The sequence below is a fragment of the Staurois parvus genome, unplaced genomic scaffold (assembly GCF_062004578.1).
Source record: "Staurois parvus isolate SC_StPar_1 unplaced genomic scaffold, SC_StPar_1.0 ptg000505l, whole genome shotgun sequence".
In the NCBI taxonomy this organism is placed as follows: domain Eukaryota; kingdom Metazoa; phylum Chordata; class Amphibia; order Anura; family Ranidae; genus Staurois; species Staurois parvus.
Genome location: NW_028318301.1, coordinates 2,720,287 through 2,747,450, shown reverse-complemented (window position 1 = coordinate 2,747,450; position 27,164 = coordinate 2,720,287). Strand labels below are relative to the sequence as shown.

The following is a 27,164-nucleotide window of genomic DNA, read 5'->3' as shown; positions in this document are numbered from 1 at the left end:
GGCTCATCGTGTGGTAATTAAATCCAGGTGGGACATCCAGCTGTCCAGCAGCAAACTATGCCTATAGGATCAGGAAGTGGAGACCAGGATGTGCCTGTGCATCAAAAATGAAGCTTGGAGAGCAGTCAGATGTAGCAGGTGAAGGGGGCGGTAATGCATTTCGGAGCATGCTCAATAGGCTCCTTTTTCAGACCTCCGAACCTCTGCACTTCCCCTATTTTTCCCATGCTGTGCCCTCCAAAAGTTATTATTGTGGCCTCCCTGTCTATACGGAGTCCTCACAGGGTAATATTGGACGCATGGGGCTTCCACATCCTTCCTAGGAGTCCTCTTACTATCACCTTCTCCTTTCAGTGCCCCAATCTTTTTAAATCTTTCGCCCCCATCTCTCTCAGGTGTGGAATTAGTGGATCTAGCTTCTGTTTCTCCAATTTTATTCTGCCATTTGAAAACCTGACTGTGTTTATAGTCACTGATGTCACACTGATATTTTTTACTCTTTCTATGCCTGGTTTCTTGATCTTTCTTCTCGAAGTTTGTATTTAATCTATTCGTTAGCGTACTGAACTCAGGTGTTTCGAAACGGGGGTTCCAGTTTCTCTCTTATTTCTCCTATTTGTTGTTCTATCTTTCTCATTTTACGTTGATTCCTCTTAACAAGGAAATGTAGTAATTCACACCATTTAGCATTAAAAAACTTGAACCATTCATCTTGTGATTCTTTGTCAGTTAACCCATCATTGATGGGTACCTCCCATCTTAGTCTCCGTGGTACTATATTATCTGCTATGTACTTTTCATGTGCAATGAGGTCCCACCACAGATTGACCTTCTCCATTAAGTTTCCTAAGCTTCTAAAAATACTTTCTAAATCTCTGTTGTGTGTATTCTGTGTATTAAAAACTTCATCCAGTTTAACCTCTTGCCGCCCAGCAACTGCACATAAACAGTTGCAGGGCGGCACGGCTGCGCAAAAGCACATTTTAAAGCGTGCTCCGCGCTCCCGAGGTGTTCGCGGGCAGGGGGCGTGTGCACGCGCTCCCGCCGACCCACGGGTGTGACGATTTGATCCCAGAGGGATCAATCATTCGATTTCAACCTGTGATGTCCGGCTGAAATTGGATGATCGGTCCCTGTACTATCCTGTCCTGTGTTGACATTTACACAGGACAGGATATGATGTCATTCTTCTCTGCCTGGGCACATTCTGTTCCAGACAGAGAAGAAGACAGAAGAAATGTGAGTAAAACAGCACATACCCACAGTTATAACACACCTAGGACACATTTAACCCCCTGATCGCGCCCCCCCCCAGTTAACCCCTTCACTGCCCTGTCACCAGTGTCATTGATCAGTGAACAGATTTTTACTGATCACTGTATCAGTGTCCCTGGCGACTTCCAATAGTGTTAGCGCCCCTCCCAGATAGCGCCAGTTTGCCCGCTAGTACACCAGTAATCCCGTTTAACCCCTTGATCACCCCCCCCAGATAACCCCTTCAGTGCCCTGTCACCAGTGTCATTGATCAGTGAACAGATTTTTACTGATCGCTGTATCAGTGTCGCTGGCGACATCAAATAGTGTTAGCGCCCCTCCCAGATAGCGCCAGTTTGCCCACTAGTACACCAGTAATCCCATTTAACCCCTTGATTGCCCCCCCCAGTTAACGCCTTCACTGCCCTGTCACCAGTGTCATTGATTACAGTGAACAAATTTTTACTTTTCACTGTATTAGTGTCACTGGCGACTTCCAATAGTGTTAGTGCCCCTCCCAGATAGCGCCAGTTTGCCCGCTAGTACACCAGTAATCCCGTTTAACCCCTTGATCACCCCCCCCAGATAACCCCTTCAGTGCCCTGTCACCAGTGTCATTGATCAGTGAACAGATTTTTACTGATCGCTGTATTAGTGTCGCTGGCGACATCAAATAGTGTTAGCGCCCCTCCCAGATAGAGCCAGTTTGCCCGCTAGTACACCAGTAATCCCATTTAACCCCTTGATTGCCCCCCCCCAGTTAACGCCTTCACTGCCCTGTCACCAGTGTCATTGATTACAGTGAACAAATTTTTACTTTTCACTGTATTAGTTTCACTGGCGACTTCCAATAGTGTTAGCGCCCCTCCCAGATAGCGCCAGTTTGCCCGCTAGTACACCAGTAATCCCGTTTAACCCCTTGATCACCCCCCCCCAGATAACCCCTTCAGTGCCCTGTCACCAGTGTCATTGATCAGTGAACAGATTTTTACTGATCGCTGTATTAGTGTCGCTGGCGACATCAAATAGTGTTAGCGCCCCTCCCAGATAGCGCCAGTTTGCCCGCTAGTACACCAGTAATCCCATTTAACCCCTTGATTGCCCCCCCCCAGTTAACGCCTTCACTGCCCTGTCACCAGTACACAGTGAAGTATTACAGTGAACAGATTTTTACTGATCACTGTATTAGTGTCACTGGTGACTTCCGATAGTGTTAGCGTCAGTTAGCGCCCCTCCCAGATAGCATCAGATTGCCCACTAGTACACAAGTAATCACATTTGACCCCTTGATTGCCAGGAACACGCTCATTTGCACGCTAAACCTCCATTGCTAGTATAGTGTCTGATTGGATCAATATATTTGATCAGATCAGCGCTATACCAGTGTTCACATTACTATAGTATCCCCAAAAACGCAGTGTTAGCGGGATCAACGCCGACACCTGCGTTTAGCCCCTACGCCCCCCCCCTTCTCCCCCAGCAAGTGCAGTGTCAGTAGATAACTGTCACTTGATACATTACACACAAAACCGCAGTGTTCACAGAATCAGGCCTGATCTCTGTTAGCACTTGTCGGTAAATTTTTTGTAGCGGTTCAAGCAGTCCCTGACAGCCAGGCGTTCTTTTTCCCGTGAGTCGCACTAGGTACCTGTAAATTTAGTGGCCAAAATGTCCAACCAAAGGTACTCTAGTGAAGAGGCCTATAGGATTCTGAGCAAGTCAAGTGAGAGCGAAGAGGAAAACTCACTGGCAGAATCGGGCTCAGAATACGAACCTATAGACAGCAGCGGCACCCTGACAGATAGCTGAGACGACGAGGAAGAGGTCTCTGCTAAGATCAGGTGTACCCGACCCCATTCCCAGGTTGCTGAGGTGGTACAAATGCATGATGACTCTCATATGCAGCAGAGTGTCAGTACTAGTGCCGCACTACCTTTTGGTGAACTGGCGAGCACCTGCGGCCTAGTACAACCTGGTCTTATACATACCAGCACTGCAGTATCACTTGGTGACGTGGCGAGTCCCATAAGTGCAGTACAAGCTGGTGCGGTGGCAAGCACAAGTAGTGTCCCGCAGCCACCAAGAATTCGCAGACAGGCCCGTAGAGCCCTTAGTATCCTTCTGGATGTGCTTGCAAATCCCGATTGGCAGCCCACAAATTCTGCAGCACCCGTACTTCCCCCATTCACTGCTTAACCCGGAATTCAGGTAGAAACAGCAAATTTAAATACTCCCCTTGATTTTTTTGAGCTGTTTTTCACAGATGATCTTTATGCATTGATTGTGGATCAAAGCAATTTATATGCACGACAATTTATCGCCGCCAACCCAAATTCAAACCTTGCCAGACCATTCGCTTGGAAACCCATTACGGTTTCCGAATTTAAAGTTTTTTTGGGCCTAACCCGCAACATGGGCATTAATAAAAAAAATCAATTGCGGTTGTATTGGTCCACAGACCCGCTTGTTCATATGTCCGTGTTCTCTACTGCCATGGCCAGGCATAGATATGAGACGATAATGCATTTTATGCACTTCTACGACAACACACTCAGTCGTCCTCGGGGTGACCCTGAATTTGACCGGCTCCACAAAATTCGGCCCCTCGTAAATCACTTGAACCAAAAATTTGCAGATATGTATACTCCCCATAAAAACATCTGCATCAATGAATCCCTCATTCAATTTCTTTTTTCTTTTTTTTTTTAATTTAAATATTTATTAAATTTTTCATGTTAATACAAAAACCCAAAAAGGGAAAAAAATTCTCATACATATAAACATTTATAACATTTCTATCTTTCCCTTACTAAAAACTCTTTTCTTTCCCATCCCACTACCCCCCCTTCCCGCCCCTCATCCCCCCTCCTCCCCCTCTGCAGACTTTAGCCCATTCTACTCTCTTGAGGCTTATTAATTTTTTTGCTCACATCCTAGTTCATATTTTCCTATATTTCTTTCAATCCTGCTCTTTCCCATTTTTCCCATCTCCGGGAATAAACTCTCATCTTATCTTCCTGTATATGGTATGATCTTTCCATTCTACCTATCTGGTTTACTCTATTAATCCAGTCTTCCTCCTTCGGTACCTCAGCCTTCCGCCAAAACTTAGGTATCAACCCTTTCGCCGCATTCAAGAAGTACCAAATACCTGAGTCTTATTATCTATTTACAGATGTCTCCACATTGTGTAGGAGACATGTCGTTGGGTCTAACCCTATGTCAATTTCAGTTATTTCTTTAATCAATTTGACTATTATTTTCCAAAAAGCCTGGATTTTCGGACATTCCCACCATATGTGAAACACCGTGCCCATCTCTCCACATCCTCTCCAACACTTATTTGAGTTCTCCCCATTCATCCTGTGCTCTACACTCGGTGTAATGTGCCATCGTGTCACACACTTATAATTAACCTCAACCTCTCTCATACTAACATTATCGTGTATCAATCTAAACATCTTTCTCTGTCTGTCTTCATCAAACCCAACTCCCGTATCTCTCTCCCATTTTGTGATAAAAATTAACTTTGTATTTGTGTCTAATTCTGTGAGTATTCTATACACTTTTGAAATACCGTGCTTCCCATCCCTTCGTGTCTCTAACAACCTTTCAAACATATTCCACTCCTGTTTTACTCTCAGGGGTTTCGGTAGATTTCCAATAAAACATTTCAATTGATGATATTTCCACTCATCTATTCTAATAAAAATATCTCCCTTCTTCTCTATTAAATCTTTAAGTGGTCTCAATTCCCCCTCCACCAAAACATCTCTCAGTTGGGTATCCTCCTTTCTAAACCATCTCCCTGATATCTTATTTTTTCCCGGAGGAAAATAATCAGTATCTGTGAGAGGCATTAATATAGAATTAAATTCCCATTTCATGTTTTTGTGTAAATTGTCCCATACCCTAAGAACATTTAAAGTGTAGATACTTGTGCTTTCTTTGATTCCCCTGAACTGTGGTGGAACCCATATCATCTGGTTCAATCTAATGCCACTAAGATCATTTTCAATTGTTACCCAACTTTTCCCCTTATGGTTACATGTCCAGTCATATATTCTTGCTAAAACCACTGCTTTATAGTATCTCTTGACATCTGGTAGACCCAATCCCCCTTTCTCTTTAGTCCTGCTCAATGTTTCATATGCTATTCTAGGTTTTTTATTCTTCCATATGTATCTTGTTAACATTTTTTTCATTATCTTAAAAAGGCTTCTGGGATTTTAATTGGTACCATTTGAAATCTATACAGTATTTTAGGCATAATTACCATTTTGACTAGGTTTATACGTCCTATCCAGGATGGATTTCCTCCTTCTAATCTTTTTAAATCTTCCCTGATCTCATTTATCAAAGAGATATAGTTTAATCTATACAGATGCTTAGATGAGGCAGTGAGTTTTATTCCTAGGTATTTTATCTCTTTTTCTCTCCATATAAAGGGGAATTATTTTTGTAGTTTTTCTTTTTCGTTCTTTGATATATTAATATTCAGGATCTCTGTTTTCGTTGGATTAATTTTTAAATTTGATAGTTCACCGTACTCCTTCAGGATCTTCATTATATTTGGGAGAGTTATTCATATATTTCTCCAGCTTGGGTAACAGTACTTCACTAAATTTCTTATAGTACTTAACTGTATAACCATCCGGGCCTGGGCTTTTTCCCCCCCCTGTGCTTTTTAATGCTATTTTAATTTCTTCCTGGGAGATTTCTGCGTCTAGGGAGTTCAACTGTGCTTCACTTAGTTTTGGTAATCCCGCATTTTTTAAGTATGTCATCTTTTTTTTATTAATTCCCTCTTGAGTTTCTTTTAGAGGGCCTTGGGGACTAATATTATATAACTTTTTGTAATACTCCGTAAACACTTTAATAATCTCTTTATTTGAGTGGACCAACTCCCCCTTTGAGCTTTTTATCTTTTCTATATAGTTCCTATTTTTCTTTTTATTCAAAGCTCTCATTAGATATCTTCCTGGTCTGTCTCCCCATCTATATCTCTCGTTCAAAACCCTGTTGTATACTCTTCTCTTCTCCTCATCCATCAACCTCTCTAGTTCATCTTTTTTATCCAATAACTTCTGTCTCGTATCTTTTGTTATTTTCTTCTTATGTATCTGCTCCAAGTCCAATATTTCTTTTAATAGCCCACTGACCCTCTCTCTTCTTTCCTTTTTCTTCCTTGCTCCTGCCGCAATCAAGATTCCTCTTATGAATACCTTATGGCTTTCCCAGACTGTAGCTATCGATACTTCCTCTGTTTCGTTCTCCTTAAAGTATACCTTAATCTCTTTCTCGATTTTCTGAACTACCTCCTCATCCAGAAGAAGAACTTCATTTAACCTCCACCCTAATCCTCCAGTCCACCTTCTTCCCCATCCCATTTTCATTATGACCGGAGCATGATCCGAGAACGTCCTTGTCTCTATGTCAATTTTAACCAGATGATCTATAAGTTGATGGTCTATTAAGATGTAATCTAATCTCGAGTATATCTCATGTGCATTAGAGAAGAAGGTATAGTCTCTGTCTTTCATATGCGTTATTCTCCAGGTATCCACTAGTTGACATTAATACATCACTTTCTTCAAAGCTCTCAGAGACCTACTCCCCTCTCTCTGCACAGAAGAGGTATTATCCCTTTGTGGATCCATACAGAAATTTAGGTCTCCAGCTACTATCAAACGCCCTTTTTTGAATTCCATTAATTTTTTCAACAGACCCTTCATATACATCTCCGGGTTTTTATTAGGGCAGTATATGTTGGCTAAAGTACACTCTATCCCCTGAAGTCTACCTTTTAAGAATAAAAACCTCCCCTCCGGGTCGGTTCTTCTATCCTCCAGCTCAAATCTCATATTCTTTGCCAAACCTATTGCAACCCCTTTTGCTCTTTTAATTGGAGAATCTGCATAGTACCATATTGGGTAGTGTTTGGATTTCAATTTCACGTTTGCCTCTATCTCAAAATGCGTCTCCTGTAAAAATACCACTGACGTCGCCCTATGATGTAACTCATTAAACAACCTAAATCTCTTCCCTGGACAACTCAGCCCGTTCACATTATAAGTTATACACTGTATTTCTTCCATCTTTCCCAATTAACTCCATCTTTCTTCCAGATTGCCTCTTCCTCTTTGTCCCCTCTGTCATGCAGAGTATTAACCCAATACCTCCTCCCCTCCCTCCCACCCAACTCCCGTCCCACCCAACTCCCATCCCCTCCCCCCTCCCTCCCATTTTCCCAACCCACCCCCTTCCTCCCCCTCCCCTCTTTTTAGGCCTATTGATTGCCTACCGATCATTTGTGGTAATACTATCTACTTTTGATTTAATCTATGGGGAAAAAAAAACTCCAGCCATGGACAGCTTTCCACCCTTCCCCGCCTCCCCTTTAGCCCTAATTCCTACCAAAATATCTCAGTAACAGTGGTTTGAGGGCGGCAGGGACAAGGCGGAGAGAGACAGGAGGCAGAGAGAGAGAGAGAGACACAAAAAAAAAAAAATTACCTCTCCCCCTCCACCAACCAATTGCCAGTCCTCTTTTCTTTTCGTTCTAATTTCCCAGTGTTCTTCTTCCCAGCCAGGAATCTCCATTCTTTGTAGTTTGAGTCTGTCGCAAAAATTTTTCAAATCTTCTGGGAACCTAAGATATGCTGTAATTCCATTTCTCCATCCTATTAGGCACTCAGGGGTCCCCCATCTATATTGCACCATTTGTTCTTTCAATCTTTCCAATAGAGGTCTAAGGGTTCTCCTTCTCCATAGAGTCTCTGGTGACAAGTCCGCATATATCTGTAATTCCTTTCCTTCATACATAATTACTGCTTTTCCCTTTATCCTCTTCCAAATTTTATCTTTATCTAGGAATTCACAAAATTTGACAAGTATATCTCGTGGCCTATCCTTTCCCGAATTTCCTTGGAGTTTTCCTTGTCTAAAAATTCCTTCTATTTTAGTTTTTTTAAATATTAGTACTGTCCATTATGGAGTTTAATATTTTACAGACCATCTCTTGCAAATTTTCTCCTTTTGAGTTCTCTGGGACCCCACGTATCCTAATATTTCTCCTCCTATTCCTATTTTCTTGTATCTCAGCCTTATAAAGCAGTTTTTCTTGGGCTTTCCCCATGTTAATTATTTCTTTTTCCAATTCGGCAATAATTTGGGACTGATTTTTGACTTTTTCCTCAGTTTCTTCCACTCTCACCAAGAGGTGTCCCAAATCATTTCGAATATTTACAGTTTCTTGTTTTATTGTTTTCTCCAGATCTTTGAACATTTCTGCCATTTCTTTTTTGTTTGGTATTTGTAGCTCTGTCTCCATCTCTATATTAGCCGGTATTTGTTGGCTGCTAATGTCAAGGCCTAGTGATAGTCTAGGGCTACTTTCCAAGCTTAGATCTACTTCACCTTTTCCACTTTTGCCCTGAGACCTTTCTGGGGTTATATTTCCCTGGGAAGTGTATTTTTTGATAGTACCAGTCCGAGTCCCTTTTAGCCCACTTCCTTTTGCGCTTTTATTTTTCATTCTTCTATTGCTTTTATTCTTCTTTATAGGCTCAGGGGTTAAGGAGAGATAACTATTAATATATACATCACCACTTATCCACTCATTTGATTTTCAAGCTTTTCATTCGTCTTTCCTCTTCTCCTTTCCACCGCTTTACACTTCCCACTCAAGGGGATCCCCTCTCTTCTCTCACACACTGCCTCTCCCAACAGCCCACAAGAAGCACGTAATTTATTGAGACTCGGTCAGAGTCACTCACCCTGCTCGTATCTCTCTTCTTCTCGGGGCCCGACCAGCATTTCTCTCTGTCCTTCAGCTGGGCAGTGTGTTCATTTTAGGGGTTTCTCCAGCAAAATCCTCCTCCTTTCTCTCTCCAATCCCCCGTGTCTCTCCTCCTTCAGAAGCAGGACTCAGAGCAGTGGGCCAACCAGCAGGGCCCCAAACAACGGACCGACCAGCACGACCCCCAGCAGTCCAGCAACGGTCAAGGTCCCAGCCAACAAGCCGGCAAACAGAGCTCCGGGTAGAAACCGGCTGACAGGACTCTGAGCACTGAGCTAGGATGCAGAGCTCCGAGCAGAGAGCCTACCAGCAGGGCACCAGACTATCGGCACTAAAACAGGGGACCAGGTATTGGGTCGGCAGCCGTGCTCCAAGGGGTAGGTCCGCAAGCCGAGCAGCTCCTCTCTCTCTGCACCAAACACCGGCCGGCTTTCTGGTTTCCCAGTGGTGCTTAGCGGCCGGCCACGTGGCTACACCACTCCACCTTATCTCCCCGCAGCCCGACACACCTTCACCCCGAGCACCGGAGCCGGATCCCTTCTCATGGATCAGCTCTCCCGCAGGGCTCCTCCATCCATCCAAGGGGGACCGCCGCACCGCAGCTCCACATCACAGGTAGGGCTTTGGGGAGGTGGGTGAAGGAGCTTGTCCGAGAGCTCCTACATCGGACTCTCGTCAGCCGCCATGGTTAGGCTCCGCCCCCTCCCCTCATTCAATTTTCTGTCCGCTTTGTAATCAAACAATTTCTCCCCAGCAAGCGTGCCAGATATGGGTCAAGATGTACAAGACCTGTGAGAGGGCAACAGGCTATGCATTTAAGTTTCGGATTTACGAGGGAAAAGATAGTCACGTGGAGCCCCCCGGATGCCCAGACTACATGGGGAGCAGTGGCAAGATAGTTTGGGACTTGGCGTCATCCTTTTTCTATATGGGGTACCACTTATACGTGGACAATTTTTATTCAAGCGTGCCACTATTTAGACATTTGTTCAATCTGGGAATTTGCGCATGTGGCACTGTGCGACCTAATCGCCGGGGCTTCCCCCAACGGCTTGTAAATACCCATCTTAGAAAGGGGGACAAAGCCTGCTTGAGAAACGAAGAACTGCTCGCAGTGAAGTGGAAGGACAAACGGGATGTTTACCTCCTGTCTTCCATTCACGCAGATACAACCGTCCAAATTGCCACGGCAGCTGGTGTTGTTGAGAAGCCCCTCTGTGTCCACGATTATAACTTTAACATGGGACGGGTGGACTTCAATGACCAGATGATGAAGCCGTACTTAGTTTCCTGAAAAGCCAGACGCTGGTACAAAAAAAGTGTCTGTTTATTTATTTCAATTGGCTGTATATAACGCTTTTGTTCTCTACAAAGCAACTGGACATAGTGAATCCTACCTAAAATTCCAGTTAGAGATCATCAGGGCCCTTTTGTATCCAGAAGGTGCTGCGCCCCAAACCCCCATCCCAGATGCAGTTAGCTGTCTGCATGAGAGACATTTTCCAGATACCATTCCTGGTACCCCAACCCAAAGAAGACCCCAAAAAAGATGTTGTGTCTGTAGCAAACGTGGAATTAGGCGTGACAGCCGCTATTGTTGTCCCTCCTGTCCTGGCCAACCTGGCCTCTGCCATACACTAGAGAACTATTAGTATAGGGTACAGCACGGCACAGTTCAGGGCACATTTACACAGGGTCTCGAAAGATGTTAGGTAGTCAGGAAACTGGCTATTGCATTTGGAGAGACCCGACCATCTGTTTTAAAAATGTTTAAAGTTTAAAAAAAAAAAAGTAAAAAAAAAAAAAATAAAGTGCAAATCCCCCCCCAAAAAAAAAAAAATTTAAAAACCAAAAATAGTTATAGTTTTTTTTGTTGTTGTCATTTTTTGTGATCGTTCTACTTTTACTGTTTTATTGTTACTGTTTTATTGTTAATCATTTGTTTGTAGGAATGCTTTCAGCTGCAACACTGACCTGTTTATTCTGACAGCAACAGGAACTTGCTCTCAGAATAGACATAAATCAATGTGGGCAACGCTGTTGGATGAGATTTTTAATCCGCAGTTAAAAAAAGAGAATGTATGCCAAAGCATGGGGGCCTGGGGTGGCCAGTCGGTGGATGGCCCCTATGCTTCGGCATATATATTTTATATTTGTTGGCACATTTCATGTGTGCCCACCATTAGAAGTGAGTGGATGCAGGGAGGTTTTCTAATGGTGGGCATACCACCACACACTTTTCCTTATAAAGTTGTTTTATTGAGTTTGTTTTATTGTTAACCATTGTTGATTTCTTTGCAGGAATGTCAAACTGCAGCACTGACCTGTTTATTCTGACAGCAACAGGGTCTTGCTTTCAGAATAGACATAAGTAGGTGTGTGCAGTGCTGTCAGATGAGATTTTTCATCCACAGTTAAAAAAAAGAGAATATATGCCAAAGCATGGGGGCCTGGGGTGGCCAGTCGGTGGATGGCCCCTATGCTTCAGCATATATATTTTATATTTGTTGGCACATTTCATGTGTGCCCATTAGAAGTGGGTGGATGCAGGGAGGTTTTCTTTTTTTTTTTTATAATTTAAATATTTATTGATTTTTCATAGAAATAACAATACACTTTCATCTCTTTCATAATAAATACAAAATTATTTCTTATTCTTTATTTTTCCCCTCTTAAAACATTACCCCCTTCCCCCTCCCCCCAAAACCCCCCCCCACTCTGCGTTCTTCACTCCCTTCTGTCTATGACATTCTACATTTCACTTTCTCATATTTTCTACAAAGTTTTCCCATTTTTCCCATTTCGCGGAATATGCCTCCAACTTATCTTCCTGCGTGTAATATAGCTTCTCCGTCTTACTACTCCAGTTCACTCTCTCTATCCAATCCTCCTCCTTCGGTATTTCTATTTTCTTCCAATACTTCGGGATCAGACTATGTGCAGCGTTCATATAGTACCCTAAACCTAATTTCTTGTATTTGCTAACTGATAACTCTGAACTGTGCAACAAACACATCCCTGGGTCTAACCCGATGTTCATTTCAGTAATTGTCTCTATTAAATGTATTATTGATTTCCAGAATATTTGAATTTTTGGACATTCCCACCAAATATGATACACTGTCCCCACTTCCCCACACCCTCGCCAACACCACTGTGATTTCTCCCCACTTATATTACTTTCTACTCTCGGTGTAATGTGCCATCTTGTCAAACATTTATAATTTATTTCTACATCCCTCAGACCAGTGTTTCTCAACTCCAGTCCTCATGGACCCCCAACAGGTCATGTTTTCAGGATTTCCCTCAGATGAAACAGCTGTGGTAATTACTAAGGCAGTGAAACTGATCAAATCACCTGTGCAAAATAATGGAAATCCTGAAAACATGACCTGTTGGGGGTCCATGAGGACTGGAGTTGAGAAACACTGCCTCAGACTTACATTTTCGTGAAATAATCTATTTATTTTCCTTTGTTTTTCTTCGTCTAATACCACCCCCATATCTCTTTCCCATTTCACTATGTGCATTGGTTTAGTGTTTGTGTCTAATTCTGTAAGAATTCTATATAATTTGGCTGTTCCGTGTTTCCCATCCCCCCCGTGTATTCAACAACCTTTCAAACAAATTCCAGTCCTTTTTCATTCTCAAAGATTTTGGGAGGTTTCCCCAAAAACATTTTAATTGGTGATAACGCCACTCATCTAACCTGGTGAAGATCTTTCCCTTTTCCTTTTCCAACTCTTTAAAGGGCTTCAGTTTCCCCTCCCCCATTATATCTCTTAGTTGTACATCTTCCTTTTTGAACCAACTACCTGTTATCTCCTCTCTACCTGGGGGAAAAAAATCTGTATTTCTTAGTGGCATTAGTATAGAGTTAAATTCCCATTTCATATATTTGTGTATTTTGTCCCATTCCCTTAAAACATTTACAGTGTACAAACTTAATTCTTCCTTCAATCCTCTATATTGTGCCGGTAACCATATCATTCTATTCAAATTACTTCCCCTTTTCCTCTCTAAATTGCAAGTCCAATCAAAAATTCTCCCTAATATTACTGCTTTGTAATATCTCTTCATATCTGGAACTCCCAGACCTCCCTTCCCTTTATCTCTACTTAATATATTTCATAAGATACTCTCGGTTTTTTATTCCTCCAAATGTATCTTATCATTCTTTTTATTACTTTGAAGAAGGCTACTGGGAGTTTAATTGGGATCATTTGAAATCTATATAATAGTTTCGGTACTATTATCATTTTTACCAGGTTTATACGTCCTATCCATGATGGAATTCCTTTCTAAAGTTTTTAATTCCCCCTTCACTTCATTTACTAATGAAATATAGTTTAATTTATACAGATTCTTATACGCTGCAGTAAATCTTACTCCTAAATATTTTATATCTTTCTTTCCAAATGAAGGGGAATTCTTTTTGTATTTTCTCTTTTTCACTTTTTGGGATATTTATATTTAAGATCTCAGTTTTTGTTGGGTTGATTTTGATAGTTCCCCATATTCCTTCAATGATTTCATTAGGTTTGGTAGTGTTATCCTGGGATTCCCCACATAAAACAACAAATCGTCTGCAAAGTCCGCCACTTTATGCTCTATATCTCCTATCCGGATTCCCTTTATATCTCCATTCTTCCTTATTGTTGACAACAAAGGCTCCAGTGACATAACATATAATAAGGGGGATAAAGGACAACCTTGTCTTGTTCCATTTGACATTCCAATGGGCTCTGTTTTTTCCCCATTTACTATTACCACTGCGGAGGGCTCCCTATATAACTTTTTAATCCATTCCCTCATTCTAACTCCAATTCCCAGAGCCTCCAAGGTATCCATCATGAAGCCCCAATCTACTCTATCAAAGGCCTTTTCGGCGTCAATTGAGAGAACCACCGCCGGTACCTCCCCTTTTTTACTTTTCTGGATAAGCATCAGGGATCTCAACCCATTGTCCCTACCCTCCCTTCCTGGGACAAAGCCCACCTGGTCTCCATGTATCCATTTAGGCATAAGCTCCTTCAACCTTTTCGCCAAGACCTTTGCATATATCTTGGTGTCTAAATTCAGCAGTGAAATTGGCCTATAGTTAGAACACTGTGAGGCGTCTTTTCCTTCCTTATGTAACAATACCACGTGAGCCTGTAAAGATTCTCTCCTCATATCTATCTCTCCTCCCAGGGCATTCATATATTTCTCCAGTTTGGGGATCAATTGTTCACTAAATTTTTTATAATACTTTGCCATGTAACCATCCGGTCCTGGGCTTTTCCCCGTCTCCATACTTTTTAGCGCTACTTTTATTTCTTCTTGTGTAATTTCTGCTTCTAGGGAGTTTAATTGATCTTCTCTTAATTTCGGTAGACCCGCATTTTCTAAATATATCTTTCTTTTTTTTCTCTTTCCATTTCCGTATTATTTACTGAGTCATAGGGGTTGATATTATACAGCTTTCTATAGTAATCCATGAATACCTTTGCAATCTCCTTATTTGAATGAACCTGTTCTCCCTTAGGATTTTTTATTTTATCAATATAATTCCTCTTTTTCTTTTTCCTTAAGGCTCTCATTAGATATTTTCCCGGCCTATCTCCCCATTTATACTTCTCACTTAACACTTTGTTATAGACTCTCCTTCTCTCCTCCTCCATCAAAGTCTCTAACTCTCCTTTTTTTTGTTAACTTCTGCTTGATTTCTTTTGCTATACTATTTTTGTGTGTCTGTTCCAGGTCAGATATATCCTTTAAGAGCCTACTTATTTTCTCTCTCCTTTCTCTTTTCTTTCTTGCCCCAACAGCAATCAGGATACCTCTTATATATACCTTATGTGCCTCAAATACTGTAGCTATCGACACATCCTCTGTCTCATTCTCTCTAAAAAATCTCTCAATTTCTTTCCCAATCCTCTGGGCAGTATCTTCATCCAGGAGAAGTGCCTCATTCAACCTCCATCGCACCCCATCTGTTTTCTTCCTTCCCCATCCCATTCTCAAAACAACAGGGGCATGGTCTGAAATAGTCATTGCTCCTATGTCCACTTTAACCATTGACTCTAGAAATTGATGTTCTATCAATATATAATCCAACCTTGAGTACGTCTCATGTGCATTCGAGAAGAATGTATAGTCTCTGTCCTTCATATGCATAATTCTCCATGAGTCCACCAATTGAAATTCATGGATCAGTTTCTTTAGTAATCTCAGAGATCTGCTCCCTTCACGCTGCACAGAAGAGGTTGTATCCCTTTGTGGGTCCATACAGAAATTAAAATCCCCGGCTAATATCAAACAGCCCTTTTTAAAATCCATCAGTCTTTTTAACACCCCTTTCAAATACGTCTCCGGCTTCTTATTTGGACAATATATATTAGCTACTGTACACTCCACCTCTTGTATTTTACCCTTCAAAAACAAATATTTACACTTTTCTATCCTCCAATTCAAATCTTATGTTTTTTCTGAACCCTATTGCCACCCCTTTAGCTCTCCTAATCGGGGAATCTGCATAATACCATATTGGATAATCTCTAGATTTTACCACTCCTCCTCCGCTTTTCTCTTGCTTTAGTTCCCCTCTCGATCCTGCAGAGTATTAACCCTAATATCCCTATCCCTTCCCCTCCCCCCTTCCCGTTTTTAGGCAACTATTATACCTACTAATCATTTGTGGGATCCTCTCCCCACCTTTGAATTATTACTAAGGGTCAAACTCTGCCCATGGATGGCTCCTCCTCCCACATCCTCCCCAGTACCACCCGTTCTTTTATTAACTCATTATAATTCCAGGTACCTTTTGAAAACAGTACTGAATATCTTTCTCTAAAGAAGACTTAAGGGGCAAGGAAGAAGAGAGAGAGAGAGACATGAGAGCAAAAAAAAAAAAAAATTATCCCACATCCTTCTCCCCCCCCCCTTCCCCTCATCCTCCCCTCCCTACTTCATCCCTCTGGCAAACTGCCAGTCCTCTTGTCTCATTTTTCCTTTCTCTCTCTCCTCTTCCTCCCATCCGGCAATCTCCATTCTTTGCAACTCAAATTTTTCACATAAGTCTCTCAGGTCTTCCGGAAATCTCAAATAAGCTGTAACTCCATCTTTCCATCCTATTAAACACGCTGGGGTCCCCCATCTATAAAACACGTTCTTTTTCCTCATCTGCTCTAAAAGGGGTTTCAAAGATCTCCTTCTCCACAGAGTCTCAGGTGTAAGATCCGCATATATCTGGATATCCATTTCTCCATGTCTAATTACTGCTTTTCCTTTGATCTTTCTCCAGATTGCTTCTTTATCTCCATGTTTGTTAAATTTAACAATTCTATCCCTTGGTTTTTCTTTCCCGGTGCCTTGTTGGCGCTTTCCTATTCTCACGACCTCCTCCAAATCAATCCCCTCTAGGGCAGGTCTGTCCATTATGGAGTTTAATATTTTTCCTACAATTTCTTGCAGTGTTTCCCCTTTTGCATTCTCTGGGACTCCTCTTATCCTAAGGTTACTTCTCCTGTCCTAATTTTCTTGTACCTCCATCTTACAGTCAGGTCCATAAATATTGGGACATCAACACCATTCAAACATTCTTGGCTCTATACACCACCACAATGGATTTGAAATGAAACGAACAAGACAAGCTTTAACTGCAGACTGTCAGCTTTAATTTGAGGGTATTTACATCCAAATCAGGTGAATGGTGTAGGAATTACAACAGTTTGCATATGTGCCTCCCACTTGTTAAGGGACCAAAAGTAATGGGACAGAATAATAATCATAAATCAAACTTTCACTTTTTAATACTTGGTTGCAAATCCTTTGCAGTCAATTACAGCCTGAAGTCTGGAATGCATAGACATCACCAGACGCTGGGTTTCATCCCTGGTGATGCTCTGCCAGGCCTCTACTGCAACTGTCTTCAGTTCTTGCTTGTTCTTGGGGCATTTTCCCTTAAGTTTTGTCTTCAGCAAGTGAAATGCATGCTCAATCGGATTCAGGTCAGGTGATTGACTTGGCCATATCATAACATTTCACTTATTTCCCTTAAAAAACTCTTTGGTTGCTTTTGCAGTATGCTTTGGGTCATTGTCCATCTGCACTGTGAAGCGGCGTCCAATGAGTTCTGAAGCATTTGGCTAAATATGAGCAGATAATATTGCCCGAAACACTTCAGAATTCATCCTGCTGCTTTTGTCAGCAGTCACATCATCAATAAACACAAGAGAACCAGTTCCATTGGCAGCCATACATGCCCACGCCATGACACTACCACCACCATGCTTCGCTGATGAGGTGGTATGCTTAGGATCATGAGCAGTTCCTTTCCTTCTCCATACTCTTCTCTTCCCACCATTCTGGTACAAGTTGATCTTGGTTTCATCTGTCCATAGGATGTTGTTCCAGAACTGTGAAGGCTTTTTTAGATGTCGTTTGGCAAACTCTAATCTGGCCTTCCTGTTTTTGAGGCTCACCAATGGTTTACATCTTGTGGTGAACCCTCTGTATTCACTCTGGTGAAGTCTTCTCTTGATTGTTGACTTTGTCACACATACACCTACCTCCTGGAGAGTGTTCTTGATCTGGCCAACTGTTGTGAAGGGTGTTTTCTTCACCAGGGAAAGAATTCTTCGGTCATCCACCACAGTTGTTTTCTGTGATCTTCCGGGTCTTTTGGTGTTGCTGAGCTTACCAGTGCGTTCCTTCTTTTTAAAAATGTTCCAAACAGTTGTTTTGGCCACGCCTAATGTTTTTGCTATCTCTCTGATGTTTTTTTTTTTTTTTTTCAGCCTAATGATGGCTTGCTTCACTGATAGTGACAGCCCTTTGGATCCCATCTTGAGAGTTGACAGCAACAGATTCCAAATGCAAATAGCACACTTGAAATTAACTCTGGGCCTTTTATCTGCTCATTGTAATTGGGATAATGAGGGAATAACACACACCTGGCCATGGAACAGCTGAGAAGCCAATTGTCCCATTACTTTTGGTCCCTTAACAAGTGGGAGGCACATATGCAAACTATTGTAATTCCTACACCGTTCACCTGATTTGGATGTAAATACCCTCAAATTAAAGCTGACAGTCTGCAGTTAAAGCACATCTTGTTTGTTTCATTTCCAATCCATTGTGGTGGTGTATAGAGCCAAAAATGTTAGAATTGTGTCGATGTCCCAATATTTATGGACCTGACTGTATATATCATTTTTTCTGTATTTTCCCCATATTCTTTATTTTCTTTTCTAATTCCTCGATGTTTTGGGCCTGGTTTTTACATTTCTCCTCCATTTCTTCCACTCTCATCAACACCTGCCCCAGGTCATTTCTTATAGTTGCCATTTCTTGTTTTATTATTTTCTCTAGATCTTTAAACATCTCTGCCATTTCTTTTTTGTTTGGTACTTGTAGTTCACTTTCAATGTCTCTCATCTCCATGGCTCCTAATGTTTGTTGACTACTAACTTTTACACCCAACGATATTCTAGGGCTACTTTCCAAACTAGTATCCCTTTCACCCTTTCCATTTTTACCTTGAGATCTTTCTGGGGTCACTTTTCCCTGGGATGTATACTGTTTAATCATTCCCGTTTGGGATCCTTTTGGCCCACTTCCTTTACTGCTTTTGTTCTTCATTTCTTTCCTGGGCCTTACTCTCCTTTATACATAGCTGGTTCACATAAATATAAAGGTCCCGTCCTAGCCCAATTAGTGACCGATTTTTCCTCTTCTTTTAAGTTGCTTAATCTTCTTTTCTTCTTTTTTTTTCCTCTCTCTCTTCTATTATTTCAAAAGCCCCCAGGAATCCCCCTTTTTCTCCCCCTCTCCCCTTATTTTCTTCAACAGCGCTATGGGACATTTAAAATAAAACAGTTCCAGGCTCTTTCACTCACCCATGTCTCTCGTCCCTTGCTGTGAAGAAGGTAGGGGTTTCAGGTTTCCAGCTCCTCTGCACAGGTATCCAGCTTCTCTGCACTTTGGGGGGGATTCCACAGGTCTGCTTCTATTTCTTTCTCTGTTTCCATAAAGGTCCTCCACAGAGAAACTCTTGCCAGGTCCTCAGATCTATGCTCAGCCAGCCAAGGAGCCGACTAGGGAGTAGTACACATTGGGAGCAGTACACGTGGGGAGCAGTACACTTGGGGCAGAAAGCCGCCTTCTCCCTTTCTCCTCTCACCGGCCGGCTTCCTCCGCTCCCAGTGCTCCTTTGCGGTTGGACACGTGACCCAACCCGCTCTTCCGTCTCCCGGCAACCCGGCTCTTCCGTCTCCCGGCAACCCGGCTCTCCGATCCGCCAGACTCCGGGCAGACCTCTCCCCCCTCGTGACTGCTCATTGTCTCTGCTCCCCTGCTGGACACCCCTGGCTTTCAGGTATCATCTCTCCGCGGTTCTTACTCCATTTGGTGGACCCCTGGGGAGGTCAGTGGAGGAGTTTAGCTGCGCGCTCCTACACCAAGCCCTCAGCCGCCGCCATGCTCAGGCTCCTCCCTCCTCCCAGGGAGGTTTTCTAATGGTGGGCATGCCACACACTTTTTCTGGCAGAAATTTCTTCTCTGTTTTTCATTCAGCCCACAGGCTGCATAAAGAAAAAAAGAACATAGCATATACACCCAAGAAGGACCAGCAACGTACTGGTACATCACTGGACTTTGAATGGTTATACCAGGGTGATGCCTGCAGCTGCAGCTGCAGGCATCATCCTGGTATCATTTTTTTCAGCCGGCAATGGGCTTTCATGTAAAAGCATTCCTAGTGGCTAATTAGCTGCAGGATTGCTTTTACAAGCAGCGGGAGAAAATGCCCCCCAACCCCTCCCTGAGATAGCATTAAAAGTGATAAAAAAAATAAAATTAAAGGGACAGTGTAAAAATAATTAAATAAATCAGAGAAAAAAAAAATGTACCCTCGCCCATCCGTGCACACGCACACCTGCGGTCGTGAGCGTTGACCCTGTGCCAGTATGGAAACACCGATTGCACCATGCATGTGAGGTATCGCCATGAACGTCAGATCAAGGGCAGTAATTATAGCTCTAGACCTCCTCTGTAAATCTAAAATGGTAGCTTGTAAAGGCTTTTAAAGCATTGCCTATAGATATTAATAATGTATGCAGTTTGTCACCATTGCACAGGGCATGCACAATTTTAAAGCATGTCATGTTTGGTATCTATTTACTCAGCATAGCATTATCTTTTATATCATGCCAAATAATTGGCCAATATATTGTGTTTTTGTGCATTAAAATTAAAAAAAGTGTATATTTTTCAAAACAATTGTGTTTGAAAAATCAGTGTGTAAGTAATATGTGAGATAAAAAACTGCACCACCAACCGTTTTATTTACTAGGGTGTCTGCTCTAAAAAAATATATAATGTTTGGGGGTTACTTTAATTTCCTAGCAAAAATACAGATTTTTTTAATGTGAACAAAAAGTGTCAGAAAAGGCTTGGTCTTCAGGTGGTTAGAAGAGTGAATGATGTGTGGCATAAACTTCTAATGCTGGGCATAAAATGCCCCTACCCCCCAAAATGACCCCTTTTTGGAAAGCAGACACCCCAAACTATTTGAGGAGAGGCAATCAATAGAATAATTTATTTTTTTACCACAAGTTTTTGGAAAATGACAAAAAAAAAAACAAATTACACAAAATTGTCATTTAAATAATGTATTGCTCACACAAGCCATATGTATATGTGGAATTACTCCCCAAAATACATTCTGCTACTTCTCCCAAGTATGGGGGTACCACAGGTGAGAGAAATTTTGGCAGTCTAGCCAAGTACAGGACCCCAGAATCCAATAAGCACCTTCAGGCTTTTAAAGGGCTTTATTTCCTCATTACACTTCCTGACTACCTATCACAGTTTCGGAGGCCCTGGAATGCCAGAATAGCACCAAAATGACCAATTTTTGGAAAGTAGACACCCCAAGAAATTTGATAAGAAGCATGGTAAGTATTTTGCAGATCTCATTTGTTGCCACAAGTTTTTGGAAAATGAAGAAAGAAAACAAAAACATATTTTTTCTTTTCTTTTTTATATTTCAAAACCTTGTGAGCAAAAAATGAGATCTGCAAAATACTTACCATGCCTCTTTTTAAATTCCTTGGGGTGTCTACTTTCCAGAAAGGAGTCATGGGGGGGGGGGGGGGGTTGGTGCTATACTGGCATGTCAGGGCCTTCAAAACTGTGATAGGTAGTGAGGAAGTGAAATGAAGAGGTTACGCACCTTCAGGCTTTCAAAGTGGTCATTGGATTTCAGGCTCCTGTATGTGGCTAGGCTCCCAAAAAGTCTCACATGTGTGGTATCCTCATACTCGGTAGAAGTAGCAGAATGTATTTTGGGGTGGAATTCCACATATACCCATGGCTTGTGCAAGAAAAAAATCATTTAAATGACGAGTTTGTGTAAAAAAAAAAAAACGTTTTTGTCATTTTCCAGAAACTTGTGGAAAAAAAATAAATCTTCCATGGACACAATGGGGTTTATTTACTAAAGCTGTAGAGTCCAAAATCAGACTCCCTTCTGCATAGAAACCAATCAGCTTCCAGGTTTCATTGCCAAAGCTTCATTGAACAAGCTAAGGTTAGAAGCTGATTGGTTTCTATGCAGAAGGGACTCTCCAGCTTTAGTAAATAAACCCCAATATGTCTCTCAGCAGATAGCTTAGGGTGTCTACTTTCCGAAAAGGGGTCATTTGGGGGTGTTTGTTCTATCCTGGTATTTTAGCACCTTAAGAGATGTGATAGGCGGTCAGAAAGTAAAAGCTGTGTAAATTTCAAATTATCTGTACCATAGTTTGTAGACGCTATAACTTTCACACAAAGCAATCAATATACACTTACTGGGATTTATTTACCGAAAACATGTATCAGAATACATTTTGGCCTAAATTTATGACGAAATTTAAGTTTAATATATTTTTTATAGCTGAAAGTAGAAAATAGTTTTTTTTTCAAAATTTTTGATTTTTTGTTTATAGCGCAAAAAATAAAAAGCGCACAGGTGATAAAATACCACCAAAAGAAAGCTCTATTTGTGTGAAAAAAAGGCCTTAAATTTCATTTGGGTACAGCATTGCATGACCGCGCAATTATCATTTGAATTAGTGCAGCGCCGAGTAGCAAAAAAAGGCCTGGTCATTAAGGGGGGGTAAATCCTCAGGAGCTCAAGTGGTTATTACTTCTATTTTCCAAAAATGTGAACACTCCATGGCTGCTAGCACAATCAGTAAACACAAATAGTGAATAATAAAGGGAAAAGGAAATTGTGCACTGCCAAATAATGAGAATAATAATAGGGGAGCTGCTGCAAACATGTGTTATGTGTGTAAACATAAACAGATTAAAACAAATGAAAGTGTTGGGCTGCTAGAATGAAACAATACATATAAATATACAAACAAAAACATGACTGATAGTCCCAAAAAGTGATAAACCATAAAAATAAATGCAATTCTTCAAAAATAATCCAAATAAGTGACTAATCTTCCTGCTGGTGATTGCACCCAAAATCCCAGTGCTGTAAATTTTCAGTACATGTGAATCACCACAATGAACATAGACTACGGTCTACTTTGTGGTTGTCAAGCTTTATCCACAGAGTTGGCTGTACTGGAATCGGGTGCCATTTATGAAGGTCCAGTGGTGATTCATAAGGGGAAGAGTGCACAGAGGAGCAAGTTATGTGTTACCCCCACTAATAGGGGAAATGCTTTGTTTGATCTGTGTCCACATACAGGTCCATGCGAGAAGGTGAGAGTTCACCTGGAAGTCTATGTTCACTGTGGTGATTCACATGTATTGAATATTTAAAGCACTGGGATTTTGGGTGCAATCACCAGCAGGAAGATTTGTCACTTATTTGGATTTTTTTTGAAGAATTGCATTTATTTTTATGTTTAACAAGTTTTGGGACTATCAGTCACGTTTTTGTTCGTATATTTATATGTACTGATTTATGCTAGCAGCGCAACACTTTCATTTGTTTTAATTTTATGTGATTGACCAATACAAAGTGGCACATAATTGTTTAGAGGAAAGAACATGATAAATGGTTTTCAAATTTTTTTTTAAATATCTGAAAAGTGTGGAGTGCATTTGTATTCAGCCCCCTTTACGCTGATACCCCTAACTAAAATCTAGCAGAACCAGTTGCCTTCAGAAGTCACCTAATTAGTAAATAGAGTCCACCTGTGTGTAATTTAATTTCAGTATAAATACAGCTGTTCTGTGAAGCCCTCAGAGGTTTGTTAAAAAACATTAGCGAACAAACAGCATCATGAAGGCCAAGGGACACACCAGACATGTAAGGGATAAAGTTGTGGATAAATTTAAAGCAGGGTTAGGTTATAAAAAAAATCCCAGGCTTTAAACATCCCACAGAGCACCATCATCATCTGAAAATGGAAAGAGTATGGCACAACTGAAAACCTACCAAGACATGGCCCTCCACCTAAACTGACAGGCTGGCAAGCTGAGCATTAACCAGAGAAGCAGCCAAGAGGCCAATGGTAACTCTGGAGGAGCTGCGGCGATCCATAACTCAGGTGGGAGAATCTGTTCACAGGATAACTATTAGTCGTGCACTCCAAAAATCTGGCCTTTGTGGAAGAATAGTAAGAAGAAATCTATTGTTGAAAGAAAGCCACAATAAGTCCCTTTTGCTTTTTTGAGAGGCCATGCGGGGGACACAGCCAACATGTGGAAGAAGGTGCTCTGGTCAGATGAGACCAAAATTGATCTTTTTGGCCTAAAAGCAAAACGGTATGTGTGGAGGAAAAGTAACATTGCACATCACCCTGAACACACCATCTCCACCTTGAAACATGGTGGTGGCATCATGTTGTGGGGATGCTTTTCTTCAGCAGGGACAGGGAAGCTGGTCAGAGTTGATGGGAAGATGGATGAAGCCAAATACAAAGTAATCTTAGAAGAAAACCTGTTAAAGTCTGCAAAATACTTGACTGGGGCAGAGGTTCACCTTCTTGCAGGACAACGACCCTAAACATGCAGTCAGAGCTACAATGGAATGGTTTAGAACAAAGCATATTCATGCATTAGAATGGCCCAGGCAAAGTCGAGACCTAAATTCAATTGAGAATCTGTGGCAAAACTTGAAAATTGCTGTTCACAGACGCTCTCCATCTAATCTGACAGAGTTGGAGCTATTTTGCAAAGAATGGGCAAAAGTTTCACTCTCTAGATGTACAAAGCTGGTAGGAGACATACCCAGAGGCAGAGATTCACCTTCCAGCAGGACAACAACCCTAAACATACAGCCAGAGCTACAATGGAATGGTTTAGACCAGGAGTTTCCAAACTATGGCCCACCAACTGTTGAAGTACTACAAGTCCCATCATGCCTCTGCCCCTGGGAGTCTTGCCTGTGGCTGTCAGAGTCTTTCAGGGCTTCATAGGACTTGCAGTTCCTCAACACCTGGTTTGTAGAGTCCTGGTTTAGATCAAAGCATATTGATGTGTTAGAATGGCTCAGTCAAAGACCAGGCCCAATTCCAATTTAGAATCTGTGGTAAGACTTGAAAATTGTTGTGCACAGACACTCTCCATCTAGTCTGACAGAGCTTGTGCTATTTTGCAAAGAAGAATGGGCAAAAATTTCACTCTCTAGATGTTAAAGCTGGTAAAAACATACCAAAAAAGACTAGCAGCTGTAATTGCAGCGAAAAGTGGTTCTACAAAGTATTGACTCAGGGGGGCTGAATACAAATGCACGCAACACTTTTCAGATATTTGTAAACAATTTTGAAAACCATTTATCATTTTCCTTCCACTACACAAGCATGTGCCACTCTGCGTTGGTCTATCACATAAAATCCCAATAAAATACATTTCTGTTTTTGGTTGTAACATGGCAAAATGTGGAAAATTGCAAGGAGTATGAATACTTTTTCAAGGCACTATATGTTTTAATGGTTTATTTGTAGCTAAAGTCAGAACAGAGTAGAGAGAAGCACAGAAACTTACAGCTTATACTGTATAGTAAAGAGCATGTGCAAAGTTACAATAAGTTGCTCTACAAAATCATCTGAAAAAGGTTTCTATAAGTAACTACATTTTGCACATCCTTGCGCTTGTACATCTATTCTAAATAGGCACCCTAACACAAAATGACAAATACAAAACAAGAATCCATTTGACTGGCAAAAAAAATCAACAGTTAGTAGTAATATACCTGCATAGCAAAGGCATTAAGAGCAATGGATATTGGTCCATTCTGAGCTAGCCAAGCGGCAATTTCTGAAAAATAATAAAACATTGAAAACAAATTACTCATATGAAAATAGTTGATACTTTGAAGTTCCCCATATGTAGACATCTATTAGATTGCAATGCATTTTGTCCATACATATGATAAACAGGACTCCTGCTATAAAAACACTATTTATATTAGAAACTAGGGGAAACTATTTATGTTTATGAGATACCTTCTCAAACAATGTATTTTATGATTCCTACTATCTTACTATAGGCAGTAGCAATGCAATACACTAAAAGATTAGTGTACTTTCAAGCACAGCAGACTTATACCATGGTCTAGCCTTTCTGACCTAAGCTACATATGCCCAACACACAGTTGCTTATTTATCTCAGTAGGAGAACCACAGTATACTAAGATGTTTGAATCCCCAACATAATTTTTTTTTAAGCTGGCTGTGTCTACACAGTGAACTCTCGTAGACTTGTACAGGGCTGTCTTCTGAGACTGGAGATGACCCTGTTCACACCTATGAGGGCTCACTGTACAAGGTTCAGCAAGCTACCAAGATCTTTCCCAAAAGATGTAAACACTGGAGCCATGGGTAGGATGAGGAGAGGTAGAAGGGTCAGAAGGGCTAGGTAGGGTGAATAAGAGTACTTTATATAAAAATACTCTTGAAAAAAAACTGCACAGAACACTAAACTACAGTAAAAGAATAAACCATGCATTAAAAATATTTGAAGATGATATGTAACGCCTGTTTCTACTCACAAGAAAAATCCATATTTATCACAAACAAACATGGAAATTCTGAGCTAAAAAGATAAACAGATTACTTGGGTAAGTGAAAAAAAGCCAATCTACATTTTTTTGACAAATCTCAGGTTATTAAAAGGCAGCATTATATATTTTCTATGCTTAAATTACCGTATTTTCCGGCGTATAAGACGACTTTTCAACCCCTGAAAATCTTCTGAAAAGTCGGGGGTCGTCTTATACGCCGGTGCGAGCCGGTGTCAGGGCGGCACTTTTTCGAGAGGCGGCGCGGCGCCGCCCCCCCCTCCTCCTCCAACGGACACTAAGTACAGGGGTGGGCAGAGGGGCTGCTGTACCTTACCTGGCTCCGGTCCCACGACGATCCGGTCCAGGAAGCGTGGCTGCTCCTTCTTTCAGTTCGGCAGCTCGATGGTCACGCAGCCGCTCGGCCCCGCCTCCTCACCGGTGATTGGGCGCCAGCACTGGAAAGGCACACAGGCGACCAATCACCGGCGAGGAGGCGGAGCCGAGCGGCCCTGCGAAAATCGAGCGGGCCGCACTGGAAGAAGGAGCAGCCGCCTCTCACCCACTGACACTAACGATGGGGCACTATTCCTCCTCCACACTGACACCAACGATGAGGCACTGTTCCTCTCCCACTGACACCAACGATGAGGCACTGTTCCTCCTCCCCACTGACACCAACGATGAGGCACTGTTCCTCCTCCCCACTGACACCAACGATGAGGCACTGTTCCTCCCCCACTGACACCAACGATGAGGCACTGTTCCTCCCCCACTGACACCAACGATGAGGCACTGTTCCTCCCCCACTGACACCAACGATGAGGCACTGTTCCTCCCCCACTGACACCAACGATGAGGCACTGTTCCTCCTCCCCACTGACACCAACGATGAGGCACTGGTCCTCCCCCACTGATACCAACGATGAGGCACTGTTCTCCCCACTGATACCAACGATGGGGCAATTTTCCTCCCCCACTGACACCAACGATGGGGCACTATTCCTCCTCCCCACTGACACCAACGATGGGGCACTATTCTCCCCACTGACACCAATGATGGGGCACTATTCTCCCCACTGATACCAATGATGGGGCGCAATTCCTCCCACTGACACC

At 42.0% G+C, this 27,164-nt stretch overlaps 1 protein-coding gene across 4 annotated transcripts in view; it reads right to left on the bottom strand.

Annotated features, from left to right (window-relative positions):
• The window catches only part of LOC149451932 (cathepsin F-like), a 492,728-nt gene that overhangs the window by 156,386 nt on the left and 309,178 nt on the right, over positions 1-27,164 (bottom strand). For all 4 annotated transcript variants that reach the window (XM_089689960.1, XM_089689959.1, XM_089689958.1 and 1 more), the window contains one exon: positions 25,239-25,303. In XM_089689960.1, the coding sequence (XP_089546086.1) occupies positions 25,239-25,303 (65 nt within the window). The remainder of the gene's footprint in view (positions 1-25,238; positions 25,304-27,164) is intronic.